The 20,992-nt window shown below is 36.3% G+C and overlaps 1 protein-coding gene across 1 annotated transcript; it reads left to right on the top strand.

Moving 5' to 3' along the window:
* Positions 1–3,366: 3,366 nt before the first annotated feature.
* LOC149827848 (protein NRT1/ PTR FAMILY 2.11-like) lies at positions 3,367–10,566 on the top strand. Its single transcript, XM_090018268.1, has 4 exons — positions 3,367–3,481; positions 3,619–3,836; positions 6,381–6,940; positions 9,699–10,566. The coding sequence occupies exons 1-4, from the start codon at positions 3,406–3,408 to the stop codon at positions 10,564–10,566; spliced, it is 1,722 nt and encodes a 573-aa protein (XP_089874394.1). The 5' UTR covers positions 3,367–3,405.
* The last annotated feature ends 10,426 nt before the right edge of the window (positions 10,567–20,992 follow it).

The raw sequence follows: 20,992 nt of genomic DNA, 5'->3' as shown, positions 1-20,992 counted from the left end.
TCGCCAGGGGTGCCCCCTGGACCCCCGCTCGTTGACCGCGCAGCGGGACCCATGCCGGGGGAGCCCTCAGACCCCCTTCTTGTAAGGGCAAAAACTCTGAATCAAGCTCCACAACTCATCAAGTTGAACCATGCTATAGAGAGTGCACAGGTCAGTCAGTGCTTGATGGAGCAGTGTAGGATCGTCTGCTGGATGTGCACAGAGGCAAAAAGAGAAGGAAGAGAGAAAGAGAGAGAGGGTTGATGTTCATGGCCTTCTTCAGGGGGGTTCCTTTTTCGGATAATCCTGCAGTGCAGGGACTGAGTCTTAAATAAACATCTTTAGGGTACTTAAGTCTTTGCAACCGCTCATTTTCTAGAATCGTCTTTTTTATGGCACCCATTGAGAAAAGAGTACTTAAGTCTTTGCAACCGCACCGGACTCCGACGTTAACTGATGCTGACAAACATGGGGATACAAGCCGCACATGCTTACATACGTGATGCTCATTGGGACCTCCGAACACGATATGTAGTTAACGGTCATCGGGTGGCGGACATATAACCTGCTTCGATGCACCATTAACCAAAGGACCATGATTACCACCGCTAGGGTTCGCCCGTGTGGCCCGAGAGGTGGTTGTTAGGGTGCGGAGATAAAAGGCACTGGATCAAACCCTACCTCACCCGGGTTTTTTTTTTGGCTTCGGGCAAGGATTCATCGTCATAAAAAGAGACTAAAGGACCATGATTGAAGAACACCGGTTTACCACTCGGCTCGCCCCTGTGAAATTGGATTCCTAATTTTATTGCCAATGTCGTTATTGGGCATTCACATGAAACTCACTAAAGTGGAAGATAAGAAATAATGAGTTTTTGCAAATTTTGATTAGCATGTTTTGCTAAAGGTTTGATTACAGTGTGCATTTTTGTTCATAACCAGTTAAAAAGGACGCATGGTTCTGTGTTCGTAGCCCTCTCAACAGGGGCAGTACACTTTTTCTCAAAAAAAGACTTTTTCTCAAAAAAAGAAAAAGAAAACAGGGGTCAGTACACTGAGGCCCCTCTAATGGGAGAGGGGGTACCTTTTTTTCACAAGGAGGCAGTCACTTCGTGGCTCCCCTTGGTTGGTATAAAGTGTTCTGCCCCGAACACTGGTATCGGTTTCTGTTAATTTCTTTTTTTAATTTAATCATTTATGTGGCTAGCAGGTGTTGTGGACGTATATTAATAACTTGAAACATTGTTCTTCTAAAAAAAATAGTAACTTAAAACATTGTTTGCTACTTTTGAAAAGGAGATGCATCAGCTTTTAGAGGAAAGATAAACAACATTGATCCAAACAACATGGCTAGAATATGCTTATAGCTGAGATGACCCCACATTTTTTTGTTCAGCCTTTCCCGCTCTAGATGAACGATATCTAATGCATGTTGAGTGGATGGCTGAGAGCAAAACAAAAACAATGGTAGTTGGGTGGTGTTTATCAACATGGATGAATGGCATTGGAGGAATCATTGACCTAATTCAATTCACATAGGTCTCTAAAGCTGGTAATCGGTATTTTTATTAGGGGCCATTTTGCTACAAACCTTCATAGGAAAGCAAGTCAAGAGAAATGCCCCTTTCCCACGAAATAGCTTTCTTAAGGGGGATGCCATACCACTTTCATACAAAACAGGGCATTACTTGAGAAAGAACATGAGTCCCATACTTTCTACTGGGGCATTTGTTTTAGGCTCCATGGAAAAGAGCTCCCCTTTAATACTAAAGATTACTTCTTTAGCATGAAAAGGAGGTGAAACAAACACAGCATTAATTTGTTTGTCCTTACAGTGAAAAATTTAGAGAGAGAGAGAGAGCAAATCGAACACGAATATTCATTTGCCTCTTAACAAAAACTAAAAAGAGCCTTTTCATGTAAAAAGATCATAACAAGGGCTCTACTCATTTTCGTGGGGCTGACTTGTGAATATATATATATATATATATAGCCTTTTCATGTAAAAAGATCATAACAAGGGCTCTACTCATTTTCGTGCGACTGATTTGTGAATATATATATATATATATATATAGCCTTTTCATGTAAAAAGATCATAACAAGGGCTCTACTCATTTTCGTGGGGCTGACTTGTGAATATATATATATATATATATATATATTTGTTTTTTTTGAAAGGCAAGCTGGGGTGAGGCAGACCCCTACCATTGGGTTTGGAGCTTGCAACATCCCAACACAAGGTGACATGCACTAGCTTTTCCTACCAGACAAGCAGAGCCCTTGTTGGTCTGACTTGTGAACGTTACCAAGTTTGTTTTTTTTAAAGGCAAGCTGGGGCTAGGCAGACCCCTAACAGTTATACAACGATACCATTGAGATTTGAACTTGCAATTCCAACACAAGGTGTCTTTTACTAACTACTCCTACCAGATAAGCAGAGCCTCCGTTGGTGAATGTTTCCAAGTTGATGGGATGTCATCAATGTAAGGTAAAATCTAATTGTATTGAGAGAACCTCAAAGGTTCTATCAACCCATGGCCCGTCATATGCAAAGTGAAAACATATGATTGGTCAGTAAAATTTTGCAAAAAAAACAAAAACAGGTGCCAGAGTCTTCGAGTGTCAGGTGCATGTAACGCATGGTTAATTTTTCTCAACCAATCTCCATCTTTCTTGTTATCTTGTCCGCACATGGTAGACCGCAAAATTGGCCTCAACCATGGAGAGCAGATCAGGTGATCTGCCAAATAACTATGGGAAAGTAATTTGGCATCCTTACCCTCTATTGGGGTGTGATCAATGGTCACCATTATGACTGTCAATGATAATGTCATCATTACTTTTTAGTGGACCCACAACTTGCACAAGGACGATGAGATTGAAGTAATGGACAGTCAAGATGTCTGATCACTTTCAGTGATTTGGCGGATCATCTGATCTGCTCTCGATCCAGGATCAGTCACATGGCACACTTTGAGTATGCCTCTACACCTAGCTGCCCTCCATTAGCTTTTGGACCCAACTGATAGACTGTCAGCCAAAAATGGAGGGCAGCCAGGTGCACGCACACTCAAAGTGTGCCATGTGATGGCACCTGATCCTGGCTCTCTGCTCTCCGTCCTTAGACACCAACAGACATACATGTCAATACTCATCTTTGACCAATATGAAGGGAGACGTAATACTCTCTCACATAAGATCTGAATTATAAGATGTGGTACCCACAATTTCCATGGTTAAAAGTGCCATCTGCCTATATATATATAATAGAAAAGGTCCATCTCTTCCAAACAAATAATTCTCTCCCTCTTTCTCTTGAAATTTGCTTGTTGTTTTACAGCTCATGCTATCTTTAAACACCAAGAACTAATCAGTGCCACATTGTGCAACAAATTTCAATCTAGGAAGAAGTCTCTTGCACCAATGAAGAACATGGAGAAGGATGAAGAGCCCAAGGTCACAAAGCACAGGGGTTGGAAAGCCATGCCTTATGTCATAGGTACGCATAAAGAAATGAAGTAGTGTTTAGAGTTTTGAACAAACATGTATTCATTTTCTCAGATTCCTGAATCATAATTCTTTTGTTGTTCACTTGTTGTTACATGTTGCATGCATGATAACCCATTGAATGAACAGGCAATGAGACCTTTGAGAAGTTGGGGACTACAGGCCTGCTCTCAAACCTCATAGTATACCTGACTACTGTGTTCAACATGAAGCAAGTGGATGCTGCTATCCTGCTCAACGTATTTTCTGGCACCGCCAACTTCGCGCCGGTGTTCGGCGCTTTCTTCTCCGATACCTACTTCGGCCGCTATGCAACCTTGGGGTTCGCCTCCATTGCTTCTCTGCTGGTAAGTACCAACTACTCAGTCTCATCATTTTTTTTTGTTTTTTGCAAAAATTCTTTGCATTTCTATTTTAATAACTTGCTAGATGATGGCACTGATTAAACACCAAGATGCTCATACACCACGTAGGGCATCATTGATCCCCTAGATACTGGAAGTTTTTGTTTTAAGAAAAAAAAATATTTTGACTAATTTAAAACCTCAGAAACTCGCTTCAGAAGTGAGAAACCATGTGCTTCTTTCATCCTTCTAAAGTTGAAAGCCTACTCCCAAAAATGAAAAACCTGATTCTCCTTGTATGAAATTGTTCATTGCTATTGGGGATGTTATTTCAATATTAAAAAATTTGTATCTTCTCTCTTAAGAATATGTCATCACTATGAAATCTACGTAAATACAGAATATCCTTCATAAAAAGGCTTTATTTATTTCTTACACAAACATTATAGAAGCACATAAGTCATTCTTATGAGATTTGACGGTGGGCCACATGAATCCTCGAGTGCAATTACATGGCACAAAATTTGTGCATTAAGCACCTTATCGCCCTCCATCAGGCCTTGGACCCACAACTGACAGTCCCTGTCTCAAGATGGAGGGTGATCAGGTGCTTAATGCACAAATATTTATCATATTGCACCTGATCTTTTCACGGGCCACATGGCAGCAAGCCGTTCATTCTCCCTCTAGCCTCCATAGGACTGTCAGTGGGTAGAGTTTATATCGGGTAGGCAACCTGACCTGAACGGGAATTTTCAGGTATAATCTTTAAAAATGCCAGCCCAAATTATTTGGGTAGATCCAACCTGTCTCAAGCAACATGGGGGGAGGGGAGGGGATGTAATAAATTTTTTCCAGATATCTGAGTCGACTTGATCCCCGACCCGACCCACTTAGCCTGAGTGTTTTATCTGTATTTTTTATGAAAGTAAGCTCCTAAAATTATACCTTTTTTTAAGAAGAAAGCTCCTAAAATTATACAGATCTAATTTTATCTGGAATTTCATTTTCTTAACCTGACAAAACCCCAACTTGAACCCAAATCAAAACTTGTTATGTGGGTAGGTTCGGATACAACATGACGGGTTAGATACCGACCTTTTTAAGGCCCAAACCTTACTACCAAAACAGGAATTTCTACTTGATGTAGTCCTCTTTCCTTGTTTTTCTATTTGCGGTCCCCTTTTCATATTTACATTTTATACGAGAAATTTGGGGCACGTTGGTTCAACACCTCTATCAGAAAACTTTTTATATGAAAATAATATCACGTGATATTTTTTTTTATTTAAACAGAGAAACTAACTCCAGGATCAGAGAGTTTACCCCTTAGTAAAAATTTACTTTAAAATAATTTGTTTTTTTACCCATACAAATGGGACGAAAGGGTGTGGGCCCCACTTAAACCTTTAGCAATTAAAAAGACAAAAAAGTAAAAAGGTGTAATGAAAAATACGAAGTTTAGAAAGAGAAAAGAGATGCGGACCCGGCCCATAAAGTAGTTTCGATAAAACATTTTCCGTTGGCCCACTTGGACACTTTACGTGTAAATGGCCCATTTTGATATGAAAACAGACTACTTTTCCATGAAACTAACTTGCCTTTTTTTAGTTTTTCTCTTGTTCTTTTTATATGATTTTAAACGTTGTAGCAATTTAAAACAAGGCCAGTGCTGATAAGTGACGCTTAAAAGTAGTGGCAGGTTTGATCTTAGTGGCTACTTGGACCTAAGGGGATTTTTGTTTCACCCCCAAGATCACGGGAAAGAGGTTCATCTTTATAAGGGAAATGCTCTTGTGGGAAAAGAGCTAGTGGGGCTCACGTTTTTCATACGAAACTCATGGTCGATGAAGACAGTGTCCAACACAAAACACGCTTTATCGCATCTCCCTGTGTACAACTTTGCGATGCCCAGTGATTCTCACTTGAGAATGCTTCTCCCCTAATTCTTGGATTTTTCTCACTTTCCGTGATTGCAAACCACAATTGCAACACTTTAGTTTAGTGAAGTATGAGAAAGTACAAGTTGTGATTGTGATTCTCACTCGAGAATGCTTCTCACCTAAATCCTGTGACAAGACTAAGAAAATAGCTATTGGGGATCGCGTTTTTCATACGAAACTCATGGTCTCATATGAAGATAAGGTCCCGCACAAAACACATTTCCCCCATCTCCCTGCTTACAATTTCACAATGCCCTGTGATTCTTGGATTTTCTCACTTCCCTTGGTGGAAAATCACAATCACAACACTTTGGTTTAGTGAAATATGAGAAAGTACAAGCTGTGATTGTGATTCGCACTTGAAAATGCTTCTCCTCTAAATCCTGCGAAAGTTGGACACAAAACTAATAGCAGCTTTTGGATTCTCAGCTGTGATTGTTCATCCCACCTGTGACCAATGCAAACATGGAATTCAACCAACATAATTTTCACATCACGCCGAGCAGTTGAAAAGCATGAAAATTTATGACAATGGATTCTATCATTTTTTGATGACAGTACTACCATTTGAAGCAAAATAACACGTTTGTGTTTGAATAAACAGGGAATGATTCTTATGACCCTTACTGCTGCAATACCAAAACTGCATCCACCACATTGTGCAAGCCTAAACAGGACAGAGTGCGCTGGGCCTAGTTCATCTCAGCTAGCATTTTTTCTAGGTGGGCTAGCTTTTCTAATCATAGGGGCTGGTGGGATCAGACCATGCAACCTAGCCTTTGGTGCAGACCAGTTCAATCCTCACACTGAGAGTGGGAGAAGAGGCGTCAACAGCTTCTTCAATTGGTACTACTTCACTTTCACAACCATGATGATGGTCTCCTTGACTATTATTGTATACATCCAAGTGAGTGTGAGCTGGGCCTTAGGTCTTGGAATTCCTACAATTGCTATGTTCTTCTCTTGTGTCTTCTTTTTTTGGGGGACTAAGATATATGTCAAGGTTAAACCAGAAGGGAGTCCCTTCACTAGCATAGCTCAAGTGCTTGTTGTTTGGATTAAGAAGAGGAGGCTAAGGGCATTGAGCAATCCAGAGAAGGAACTCTTTGATCCCCCACATACTAGTTTGCTCAACTCCAAGCTTCAATATACAGATCAATTCAGGTAAAACTCTCTATCTCTCTCTCTCACATACACACGCGCGCGCTAGAGGTTATAGTGGGAAAATATAATTTAGACACACCTTTTAGCCTGATATTTGAAAAAGAGTCCCATGTTTTTCTCGAAGGGCATTTTAAGACCCAATTTTTAACTGATTGTCAATAGAGACCTCAGTTGGGTGGTGCTAGGAATACCTTAGTTTTTTCTAATATGCAAGCTGGGGTTAGGCAGATCCCTACCAGTTCATCAAGATCATTTTGGGATAAAAACCACCACTTTTTTTATGGCCCCACAAACACATTCAAACGCGGGAGAAAAACTCTCCTTCATTTTGCGTTTACAAGGGGTTTTTCTCCCTTTTTTTTCTTAAAGGCAAGCTGGGGTTAGGCAGACCCCTACCAGTAATACAACTATACCATTGAGTTTTGAACCTGCAACGTCCTAACACAAGGTGACGTGCACTAGCTGCTCCTACCAGACAAGCAGAGCCCCCGTTGATTGGGTTTTTCTCCCATTTTTTATAAGAAAAAGTTCCTCGGGACCCCAACGGACTTTTTCTCCATGATAAAGTAACCCTCTTTCACTGGGCACTCAAACACTCTCTAAAAGGATAAGTTTGCGCTTAACTTGCTAGCTGATGCTACTTTTTACTAATGCCCAAGATTACTAATGTTGCAATCTGTTAGATGTCTCGCACACAAATGCACCCGTCTTTGCTGCTATATTAACTAGTAAAAAATCACATGCACACGCACATATACCCACATTATTGCTAAGCATACAATCTAGTAAAAAGCCCAAGTTGTTGGCATTATTGCTCAGTCAGACAACACGAATATATTTATATTGGTTTGCTTACTACCAGAAAAATAAATTTTAGTGCATTGCAGGCCACTGTTTTTTCAGATTCTTTAAGAAACCTGTATAAACTTCAAAACCCGGCCGTTGATTTAATACATGTACTATATTAAGATTATGGAGATTACATCTGTATGGTCAGTCCCACAAAACATTCAATGCAAATACTAAAAAAATATCTAAATATTACTATACTGACAAATCTAGCAAAGATAAAGCCTACACGCAGCTTCCTTGTGTGGAGCATTTCTTTACTGGATGTTGGTGCTTATATATTAATATGTATAGTTCATGCATGTGGGTGTATTAATCAAGCCTGGATCATCATTACTTTTATAAAGATACTCGATTTCTGTAATCCATCAATAGAATCATATCAAATACTCAATGGGATCATGTCAACTACTAAATGGATAGTGTTCATTACATCTTGTAGAGTAAATTACAAGAGACTGTCTTTTACCAATTCACATAAACCTGATTTGTTCATTAGTATACTTTTCTTTTTCGATTTATAACCTGAAGAAACCTCACTCGACATAAAGACCTAGTCGCACTGGCTCAGCCTGGCATACCTATGGTCGCAGTGCCATACCTACTTTTGGCTGTACTGTGTGCTGATATGCTTGCTTATGAGCAGCAAATGAATATACATGAAGATCTATTCACGTGTAGACAGAGAGAAAAAATTCTTTAGAATTTATGAATTTAAGTGAATATCTAAAAAACTAGAGAATTTCCAAGATTGTCATAAGTTTTAGATCTGAACCCAACTGATCCAGGACAAGCAGATGTGTGGATGGCCATATCTATTTGTTGGGCTTGGTCTGCTTGGGCTTACTTTACCTTGCTAGGATCCAAAGTTTTGGCTTAGGTCTGTTCCCAACCTGGGTTAACATCCACCTGTACCTACCATCTGGCATAGTCATCTGCACTGATGTTTCAAAAATATTGCAATTTTGTTGTAATATTTTTAGATTGATGCTATACCAAAAACATGATACTAATTCAATAGAAACACTTTTTTTAGAGTTTTTGTATTATTCATATTTTTATGTATATTTTTTATTCTTACATATATTGATATTTTCTTTTAGAGAAAAATAGATTTCTAGAAATATCACAAAGACTTTTCTTCGCTGATATTTTCCTAAGAATGAGATTTGTGATAGTATTTCAGCAAGCAAAATTTAATGGTGAGCCATTTTTCACTGCTTGAAATTTTGCATCTTTGGGAAGGTTACAACAATCCAGATTATTGTGAACGGATTCAGTAATTGGGCTGAGTACTTTTAAAAGGTGCTTAGATACACAAAATGCAACGTATTCTCCTGCCTGCCTGCACCGTGTGTTTTTCTTGCATTAATGATGTCTTTGCAAAAATTGATTAACGTACCATTGATTTTTCATTTTGCTTTTCTGTTCGGTGATTTTTCACAATCATTGCCTGATAATTCATAAATTTTAAAAGGAAAAACACTAGCAATTTCAAAATTTGCTTTTGCATTTGATGATTTTTTAAAACTCATTGTATGTTCAGTGATTTTTGCAAAAGATACTACTTAACGCAAAACACAGTGCACGTTGACATTTTGCGCGGCCAACTCCGAGTGCCAGATCCTGTCTTCAGAATCAGATAACTATGAATGTTAAGTTGTCCACACACACATATACACAGACACAATTGCACATGCACAGACTTGCGCACTAGCGCCACACACACAGACATGCGTACGTGCGCCACACACAGACAAACATAGACCACACATATACACATAGGGATACTTGCACGTGTACACACATGCACACAACAACAACAATAGCAGCGTTGACTCAAGGTTCTTATGTTTTCTTTGCTGACAAATCTAAACTACAAACAATAATATGCATCATGCAAAACCAGGTTCCTGGACAAGGCTGCAATTAAAACACCAGAAGACATGCTCAATCCAGATGGCTCACCAAGTAACCCCTGGAGACTATGCAGCCTTCAGAAGCTGGAAGAAACAAAGTGCCTACTCAGAGTGATCCCAATCTGGGCTTCATGCATAATTTTCAATGTAGCCGTAGTTCAGCAATCAACTTATGCTGTTCTCCAAGCCATGAAAACGGAGAGGCACATTGGAAAGCACTTCCAAATCCCAGCAGGCTCCTTCACAGTCTTCTCCATGCTCACCTTAACCCTTTGGCTGCCCTTCTATGACAGAGTCGTCGTCCCAGCAATCTGCAGAGTCACCAAACAGGAGGGCGGCTTCACGTTGCTTCAGCGCATAGGCATCGGCCTAGTCCTCGGCGTGATCACTATGGTGATCTCAGGCATGGTTGAGGCGAGGAGGAGGAGTCTTGCTCTATCAAGTGGTGCACCTCCCATGTCTGGCTTATGGCTCATACCGCAATTTGCTCTAATTGGGCTATCTGAGGCCTTTTCCATAATTGGTCAAGTTGAGTTTTACTACAAACAGTTTCCAGAGAACATGAGGAGTGTTGCTGGCTCTTTTCTCTTTTTTGGAATGGCTGCAGCAAATTATCTAAGCAGTTTCATGGTGAGCATTGTGCACAGGGCAACAGGGCATGGGAACCATGCAAACTGGTTGAATGAGAACTTGAACCATGGCAGGCTAGACCTCTTTTATTATATGATCGCTGGTTGCAGTTTTGTAAATTTTATATGTTTCCTTGTTTTTGCTAGCTGGTACAGGTACAAGGGTATGAACCATAAACAGGCTGAGACAGCAATGAAAACAATTAATTCTGATGCTTCATATGTATGACTTTTAATATTTATAGGAGAAATTTGAATAATAAAAGAATTCACATATAGCATTTTATTGTGAAAGATGGTAATAATCCAATATTTGCAATCGAATGTTATACCCACGACGTATGGGATGTATTGAGTTCAGGGTCTCTTCTTGGTTCTTTAGCAACTCCTATATATAAGTCATGTTGCATAGCCTAGACTTGTCCGAAGATGATAGCTAAACAAGGATGAAGGTCAATAGTGGCGACTCTTTTCCAGCGAGACAAAATCTCGCCGCTATGATAACAGGCATGTAATCAATGTTTGATGTTACACCTATTTCTGATGATTTTACCATATGTATACTTAAGTTTACTTGGGTTCTTTTCTTCTTCACTTATGTTTAGCTTTATAAATTTATTGAATGTGCTTTCTTTAATCGGTTAGTTTTTGTGTTTTCTTTAATTGTGTAGTATCATTCATGAGTTATGTGGCTTTTTCTAGTTTCAGTTGTTTAACTTCATAAATTGTTTTGAATGAGTTTTCTATTATTTTTTATAATTTATTATAATTTTTGTGTTTTTTGAATTTTTTTTCCATAGTGCCAACTAGGCCAACATCTCACCTAGTCCCCAACTAAGCATTTTAGGAGCTTATTGACTAGACATTTGCATGTGCTTTTGACAACATAGGTAGAGCCAATACAATTCTAAGGTTATGCTACATTTTGGTTTATTAAACAAAGAGAAAAGTAAACAATCTTTGAATTGAAAGAAAATAATGGTAAACCAACTAATATGGAAACTAATCTCATTCTTAAAATTTCATTATTGCCCCAAATTGGAAGATCATATTGGTGATCATCAACCCTTCGAAGATTAAACTCCACTACAATCCCAAGCATAGTCATAAATATCACCGATATTTTATATTTTTCTCATGTTTCTTGTGATAAATTCAATAACCAGTATATAAATGGAAAGCATGATAAATTAAAACTAACCACCAAAATTAAATCCATTGCATTTTTATCATATCTCCCTTTCATATAGACTTTATAACTTATATTTGCATTTGGTAACTTTTTATTTCTACATATTTTCAAATTTGGAAAATTTTTGCCAAAGAATTTTTGAGATTTTCAAAAGAAAAATAACACTTTTAAATTGTCCAAAATATCCCTTGCCAAGAAATGCCCAACAATGATATTTATGATATTGGTCCCAAGATTAGTTTCAGAACTTCAATAGTAAAAGAGAGGAAAACCAATGCAATAGGTCCTATTTTTGCATCTAAGTGTCGATATGGTTACTACCTGCTCCAAAGTTGGCTCGTCTCACTAAATAAATCAAAAGGAACACCGTTATGTTTAGATGGTAGAAATATGATGTTCATTGTTCATCTAGGAAAAACTTTTCTCTCCTATCAGTTTCTCTATCCATCTTTTATATTCCTTTCTTGGCCTATTAATCAGTAACATATATTGATGTTATGTTTTTCCTATATGGATTTAATAGAACATCAGTAAGAAGTTGTGTTTGTTTTAAATCTGGTCAATTGCAATATCTGCTTGAATGCTCTATCATTTAAATTAACTTGTTGACTTATTGAATCTGTGTAGTGTCTTTTCAATGTTACTAATTGTAATATCCAAAATTTTACAATGGTAATTTGATCGGATATTATTCAAACAGAAAGCTCTCAAAGTCCACAATTCAGGGACATACTCATAAATAATTAAATTATCAAGGGCAAAATGATAATTTGTCACTCTAGTGGTATATTCTGGTAAATTTTACAACTATATAGGGGTAAAAAGGGTAATTTTTATGCCAAGAGTATTTTCAAAAAAGTAATAAAATTACCAAGGGTAAAACAATAATTTGCCACCCCAATGGCAAGTTTAGGTAAATTTATAAACCACTGAACGGTAAAATAGTAATTTTCCATACCCAAGTGGAATTTTGGTTATATGGAATCTAAATAACGGCAATTCAGGTATAAAATTTGGGTATTAAAATATAATTTAATCTTTTATTATTATTTTAATATTATTTAATGGATAGAACATGGTTTTTACGAAACAATGTCCCAAATGGGAGAACATGGTTTTCCAAAACCATGGGAGAACATGGTTTTCCAAAACCATGGGAGAACATGGTTTTCCAAAACCATGTTCACTGAGTGTCAACATATTAGAGAGAGGGTGACACTCTCTGATGCAGAACATCCTGAAGATTCAAGCTTTGAAGATGAATTGGATCCAAATCTAATTCCCAAGATTCGATCTAGGATGCGAACCATGGCAGATTCAATCGTGCAGGACTATCTGGGTCCAATTGGATCTCTGCCAACCCAAATCCATATTGAATATCACATTTCAAATTTTGATTTATGTTGCATTTATTTTCTCAGAGATTGTAATTTTGTTTTTCGATTTCATTTTGTCATATTAAGGAATCGTATTAAATATGTTTTTATTTATTTATTTCTTTATTTAGGTGTCGAATTCTACGGATCTGGATAGTTCTAGTGCCTTGTAGGATTATTTTGCGTCACTAGAGGGTGTATGGAATACTCAGGGTATTTTTTCTTTTTTCTTTTATTTAGAAACCCAATGTCGTGAAGGGTTTTCAGATCAAAAGCATCATTTGGATCTTGGATCTTATCTAAGATCCACTTCAACCCAAGCCATAGATGGAGTCACCTTAGTTGGACATTAATAGCCTTCATTTGAATGTGGTTTGACCGTAGTAAGTCAAAAGGGCTGTTGGAAGACATAATGATTGCTATTTTTCAAACCTCACACATGAATCGGGCAAGTGGGAGGCAACTTGGGAAAGTCCACCTCACTTTGTGCATGATTGGAGCAAGTGGGAGATGGCATTATGACACCTTTTGAGAGCTTAAGACCCTCATGGTGGTCGACCATGAGGGCTGGTGGTTGTTGTTTTGAGAAAAAAGAAAAGAAAAGAAATTCAAAATGGTGAGGAGAGAGAGGAAGATGTTGTTTGAAGGGTGAACATAGTCTCATTATTTTGACTGTATCTCCCTAGATGCTGATCCAAATTGCATGATCTTTAGCTTGTTGAAAAGCTAAAATCCTGCTCTACAAATTTGTTATTTATTATTTGGCTTGATTCGGCTTGGTTAAGCCGCTAAAGTCCCAGACAAGTTGCCTACTGACGGCACCAAGGAAGAAGGTGAAAGAGAAAATGGGGTTTGAGAGGAATCCCCTTGTGGGCATGAAGAACGACTAGGGGCTGGTTGTGGTTGGTCTAGTTCGTGGGTGCTGATATTTGGAGAAGCCAACAATGGGTTGCTGCACAAGGAAATCAGCCAATGTCAATCACTGCCCAGCAACACTCCTTCTTGGCCATCACACGGCTATGGTGTTTGCTTACCTTTTCACTCTTCTTGTTGATGATTGCTATTGTTATTGTTTGATGAACGAAATCGGCCAAGTTTGTTATTGATTCCTTGAATGCATGCATGTGGTGTGTGTGAGTTATTAAGTGAGACTCTTGTTCGTGTTGTGTGGCTGATCCTATCTAAATATGTTGTTTCTATTTCCTATCAAAACAAAATCGGGTTCCCGGTTCTAGAGTTGTCAGAGACACCTCTAAAAAAATGATCGTATATGCCTCGATACTGATCAGATTTCAGTGTTCTTGGGCTTTTTGAAAAGCCAAGACAATTGTATACAATGTTGTAGTTGATGTCATTTCGTGAATCGGTCATATGAATCCTTGAAAATAGCTGTCAATGTATCAAACTGACAGAAGTCCACTGTCACATTTCTGTTACAGAACATACCTAGAGGTGTTTTGTATATCTTAATTATCTTGAGTTTCCCTGCATGAAAATTCATTTTGTTTGACTTTGTGGAAATCTAAGACCTAGATCTAAAGTTTTCATGTTCTGAGTTTTAATTCAATATTCGTTTAAGTGCTTCAAAAATATTAATCTCTTTGTTGCTATCGAATATTTAAAGTTTTAATTCCTTTGATAATATCTCATATCATTTCCCAACTTCAAAATTTTGTAGAGCCTTGTAGAAAACTCAGAAAATTCCAAATTATAGCTTGTTAGAAAGGTTTAGCTTTGACCTTCGATTTCTCAGTTGAGAGTTTTCACAAACTTTACTATTTTCAAGGTCGAAAACCCCTTCAAACAGACTATCCATAGAATCCAGACGTCTGTCATAGGTTTATTTGTCAGTCCTAGTTTTGAGTCTGTAGCTCAGACACCTCTGACTTGAATCCTGTGTTTTTGAATTTGTTGGAAAGCTGCATGAGTTGCGCACAACTTTCATTTATACCATATCTATCAAAACAGACTATTCGAGTCCCGAAATTTTGTTTCTCAGAATCCTGTTCAGACTCATTACCGTACAAGCTTCAACGTGTATCAAGATCTGTTTGGATCGTGGATCGGTGTGTACCGAGTCCACATCAGTTATTGCATCACTCTCCCTCTCTCTCTCTTGCTAACACATGGCAAGGGAGAGGGTGAGTCACCCCTCCTCTCCTATAAAGTTGACAAATAAGAGGGGTGTGGGCCCCATGGAGGGTGAGTCACCCCCTCCTCTCATAAAGTTGACACACAAGAGGGGTGTGGGCCCTATGAGGGGGACCTCCTCAAGGGATTATAAATAGCCCCCATCCCATTTCTCTCTCTATAACAATTCTCTCTCTTATTTTCTCTCTCTAGCTCTCTCTCTCCTAAATCCTCACTCTCTCTCTAATCCTAGCGCTTCACTATAGAAATTCTAACATAAACCTCCATTAAATTCTTGATTTCTTCTGCCAAAATCATCTTAGCCTCTTTCCTCTAATCAAGTATGGTCTTTGTTCTTTCAAAGAAGTGCTAACAGGTTAGAATTAGCTTCTGGAGTTCAAATAGCAGAAGTTCTGCTCAATTTGACAAAAATTCCAAAATTTTGCTGCAAAAGCACTACCCAAATTTTTATAAATAAGGTAAGTGCTTGTATTCTTAATCTAGACCCTAGTATGTACTCGTAGAACCTCATATTTTCCTTGAACCCTTAAAATTTCTTTTTGGATTTAAATTGAGGTAATTTTGCCAAATTTAATCCAACCTCACCTCTACACAAGGGAGACTGTGAAATTTTTTATAAATATTTTTAAACATTTAGAACTACTATAGCGGTAGTTATAGAAAAAAATTTATAAAGATTTTTTAGAAATAGAACTATTATAGCAATAGTTCTGGCAAAATTTTTATAAAATTTAAAAAAAAAAATAAAACCATTATAGCAATAGTTCTAGTAAAAATTTTATAAATATTTTTAAAATTTCAAATTATTATAACCAGACTTCTAGCAAATTTTACAAACATTTCAGAGATTTCAAATTCTTTTAGTAGGAATTATGTCAAGAAATTTATAAATATATTAGAAAATTCAAACTTCTAAAAAGGAAATTCTGTTAAAAATTTTCTAAACCCCTTTTAGATATTCAAATCATATTTTTAAAAAAAAACTTAATTAAAATTTTTACGATACAAAGTAATGTCAGAATTTTTACAACTCAAATTTAAGTTCAAGACCTTTTTCGAATATTTGAGTTATTACAGAAGAAATTGTAAAAAAATTATAAAAAATTTTAAGATCATTTTAAAATAATTTTTAGATTTTTCAAAGGTTCTTAAAAGGATCTTTTTTAGTTTATATAGGGCAGATACTACCCAAAATTTAGTAAAAAAAATACAATCTAATATAATAAAATTTTTACCAGAACTAATCAAGGAACGTAGTGGTCCTTTTGTTCTACTTTGATATACCAGTTACTATACAAAAATCAAAGTAAGTTTTTCTATCAAAGACTTATAATTTTTTAATTAAACATATTTCTGATGCATGCATGATTAATTAAAATTTTATTCATGCCCATATACATAAATTTTAGCATATGCACAAACTTATGTAGTTCAGCCTTCACAGTCGTGTGCTTATTTTTACAGAGCAACACTGAATGGGTTGGGTACATATGAACTTAGTGTCTATCCTGAATGGGGATTTGGGCTATTGAGCCCTAGTTTTGCCTAGAGATATGAGGCTTAGAAAATGTTAAATCCTATAAAAAACCCTTCAGGCCCATTCATGATTGTATCTACCTTGGAAGGAGTAGATGGCACTACCAAGAGTGACATTGTTATATTGTTGTGGGAGCAATAAATTTCCAGTGGGTCTCGTGTTACTCTGGTTAGGAGGTCAAGGATATCGACATGTCCTAGGTGATAGACCTCAGACTGTCGTAGTCAGTGGATGCATCTGTTTCTTTTGGTACCTTAGCAAGGATTCTTCTCGGTTATTGATCGCTTGCTTTAGTGTCTGATTCAGTCAGGTATCCAGGTAAAACACACTAGAATAATATACCCTCGAAATGCTTTGTCTGAATGTGAATGTCATCCCCTACATACCAGAGTGGATAGTAAATATAAAAACAACCTTCTCTCTCACATAAATTGATATGAAAATATGCCATATTAATGTACCACATAATTATGGTTTAAATTGTATAATTGTTTACTGAAGCATACATTTTTATTTGTTATATGAATTTCAATTACTCAAATCATGTTTAATATTTAAATTATCTAAATTTAGTAATTACTTGCTAGGTTGTTATAAGTCTGACCCCATTTTATAGGGAATGCAAGTTCAGGTATGAATAACTCTACATGATAGTAGATACTGGACAAGAGCAGCATCAAATAATCTAGATTTCCACGATCCTGGGAATACTTTAGGATTTTTTAAAAAATTTAATCCTAAATGTTTAATTGTTTGGACTTTGTGTAAAGGACTTTGCATATAATGCATATTAGAATTTAATTGTGTTTTTATTTATATTATGGTTCCTAGAATGTAACTCACCCAAGGTTTTAAACTGAAGATTAAAATGGTTTTCACTATTTATTTTAAAAGAAAAAAAGTAATTTTTATGCATTTTTCAATGGTTAAAAATCTTAGGGTGTTACAGTTGGTATTTTTGTGGAGTTTTGAAAGTCTGATTCGAGATTCATCTTGCTTCCAACATCACACTGTAAGTGTTTACTTAAAAGTCTTATATTTTTACTTTTGTAGAATTGTTAAATTATTTTCTCTTAATAGATATCATATGAAGATATGGTTAATGCTATTCATGCCTTAAATGAAACCATCATAGCACAACAAGAGATCATAGACAACATGGAGTAAAAAATCCAGTGGTTGATTACAAACCAAGAATTGGAAAATTTTCATAGTTGTTCACAAGCACATCCAACAAAAACTTTCCCTTTTGAGTTAAAAGTTTGCTTATTCTGTGGAGAAATAGGACATGTTGTCCGTGAATGTCAATTAAAGCAAGGATATGATAAGAGACAAGTAGCTCAGGGTCTTTCGGATCAATTTTTATATGTGGAAAACTCTGCATCTATACCCACTCCTACAATCATTTTCTTAGATTCACCTATTCCAAGGGAACCTATAGCCCTTGGACCAACTCTGCCTCCTTTTAACCCTACGTTATCTATTTACCCAACAGATCCTCTAAATTATACCCCAACTTCACCTATCTATGATACTAGAAAAAATTGTGAATGTTGTTTATGAAAAGGAACCCCTATAGGACAAGTACGCCATTCAAAGCAAGATATTTCGAGGCCTACTCAATGACCAAGGCATGCACCAAGTTAAGGTAAGTAGATTTATTATTTATGCATCTTGATAAATTTTCAATTTTCTTCTCTCTCATAATCTCTTTCTCTCCTCATCTATATAGACATGTCTTCATAACACATGTAGATATGGCAAAGCAATATGCAAATTTTGCTATTCTTCCTATCTTATGTCGCTTTTTCTTAAGTCACACAATTTTGCCATATTCATGATTTGAGAAAAACAATTAGGAATTTCAATGATAGTTCATTACCATGAAAATTTCATTGATGTTATAGAGTCTTTACTTTTAAAAGTATAGGCATACCACAAATTTTTGATTTCAAGTTTATCTAAGAAAAGTCATGTTTCTCTCTAAGTTAGATGATTTTATAGAAATAAGTGTGAAGGTGTTATTATGAAATGCATTCTTGAAGTCAATATGGATGTGAAAAGAATTAGATGCTTATGAAATTTCCCAAAGTTTGTATGAAGTAATGAAAGACAATTAGGGAAAAGAGAAATTTTAGAAATCCGTACAACTATGATGAAACTATAGAAAAATGTCTAACTAATTTGGATGATTTGAAATTGGATTCATTCAAGAAAATTTAGATGATTTTTTAATTGCAATTAGATATTTTTTGGAATTCAGATTCACTCTAAGATTTAAAGTAATTGGATGATTTTAATTCAATGAAATTAGATTTTTGAAATTGGATTCATTCAAGATAAAAAGCAATTTGGATGATTTTTTATTTAATGACAATTAGATTTTTGAAATTCAGATTCACTCTAAAGTATAAAGCAATTCAGATGATTTTGATTCAACAATAATTAGATTTTTGAAATTTGGATTCTCTCTAAGATATGAAGTAATTCAGATGGTTTTGATTCAACAATAATTAGATTTTTGAAATTTGGATTCACTCTAAGATATGAAGCAATTCAGATGATTTTTTAAGAATAATTAGATTTTTGAAATTCGAATTCACTCTATGATATGAAGCAATTTAGATGATTTTGATTCAACAACAATTAGATTTTTGAATTTTGGATTCTCTCTAAAGATATGAAGCAATTTTAATGATTTGATTCAATAATAATTAGTTCTTTGAAAAAATTTCGGATTTACTCAAGGATGATAGATTTGAAAAAAAATTGGATGAATTATGTCTCTCTCAAGGATGAATAAAACTTAGAAATTTGATGAATATAGAAGAGTGATTTCTTAGAAAATAATGAATCAAATTCTAAACTCCCTCAATACAAGGAAACCAAGAACCGAATCTTGGAGAAATGTCAAAAATAATCTAGCAAAGGAATTCTTTTCAAAGTTTGTGTCTTATGCAAATTTTTAGAAATGGTTCAATACAAAACCCACACACTTAGAGGTAAGATGCTCAATGGGTTGATACTACAAAGATGTTCACATTCAATACCTGAATTGACATGGTTTCAATCATTATGCGAGTCACGAATATCATTGCCTTGGGAAGGGCTAAATATGTCTATACTTAGACCTTAGCCAAACACGACTTGAAAAGAGTTCGCAAGAATGTGCGTATGCAAGAGGTAACCAAAACTCTATGAAGCTCACGCCAAGGGCTAAGCAACAATACAACAAAATTATGCATGAGAAACATATGCATGTGCTTGTAAATATGACAAGTGTGCATTGACTTGGACTAACAACTTATGATTGATGTACATTGCATACTTGTCTATGCATAGGCCAAATGTCATATAGATGTATACAACACTCATGTGATAGTGTGTGTATGGGGCTATTGAGCCTTGATACCTCGTATGACATGAGAGCATGACTACTAACATACCCATAATGAAGATGAAACCGCTCATGTTACCCATTCACAAACTGGTTCACCAAGAGATGGTGGATGGTACAACCTCGAGTCACAAATGTCTTATATAGGTTTTTATAACTACATGTCATACTGACTTGGAAAACGAGGAGCAAGGTATACGAAGACCTCTGTCACTCGGAGTCAGGGAGGTCCAGGTCACCAGACAGAGGGTAGACTTTAGTTGTTGTAGTGATAGAGATTGCAATCTGAATTCACCCATGCATTGATTATCTCTTGGTCCTTTGGAGGTTGCAGCTTGGGTTGGGGATCCGGGCAAATATACTCCTTACATGATAAACACCGTAGTATCTCTCGTTGTCGTGATGACCACCTCTGCGTACCTAGAGGAGTAAGTCTATTGAAACTTAATATTAACTTTGCTAACACACTGACATGGTTGCAATTTATTGAGATTATAATATTATTTTTGAGTCTATGTTGCTCTTATTGACATCTCAATATTGTGATCATGCTATTGATGTTGTTAAGATTATGAATATGTCATTTCATAATTCTAGCATGTTAGTCGTATTGATAATTGCATATTCGATAATATGATAGATATTTTGATTTCGTATCATAATGCATAATAATTAAGTTTGCTTACCTGCTCTCAAGAGTTTAACCCCGTTGTTATGGAGCACAGGTAATGAAGAATAACGCAATGCAAGAGCTAAATGCGCGGCGGGACCCTGATCCAAACATCCCTAACTATGTTCTGATCTTAGATCCAACTATTACTTATCTCATTCTAATGAGATATTTTACTAAACTTTTGATGTTATATAAACTTTGATAACTTGATCTATTTACAATGCATAGAATGATTTTCATTGCTTATGGTTGGAACTATATATATATATATATATATATATATATATATATATATATATATATATATATATATATATATATAATCTCTG

The sequence above is a fragment of the Nuphar pumila genome, chromosome 10, assembly GCF_984573655.1.
Source record: "Nuphar pumila chromosome 10, dmNupPumi1.hap1.1, whole genome shotgun sequence".
Lineage (NCBI taxonomy): Eukaryota > Viridiplantae > Streptophyta > Magnoliopsida > Nymphaeales > Nymphaeaceae > Nuphar > Nuphar pumila.
This window is presented reverse-complemented; position numbering and strand designations above follow the sequence as displayed.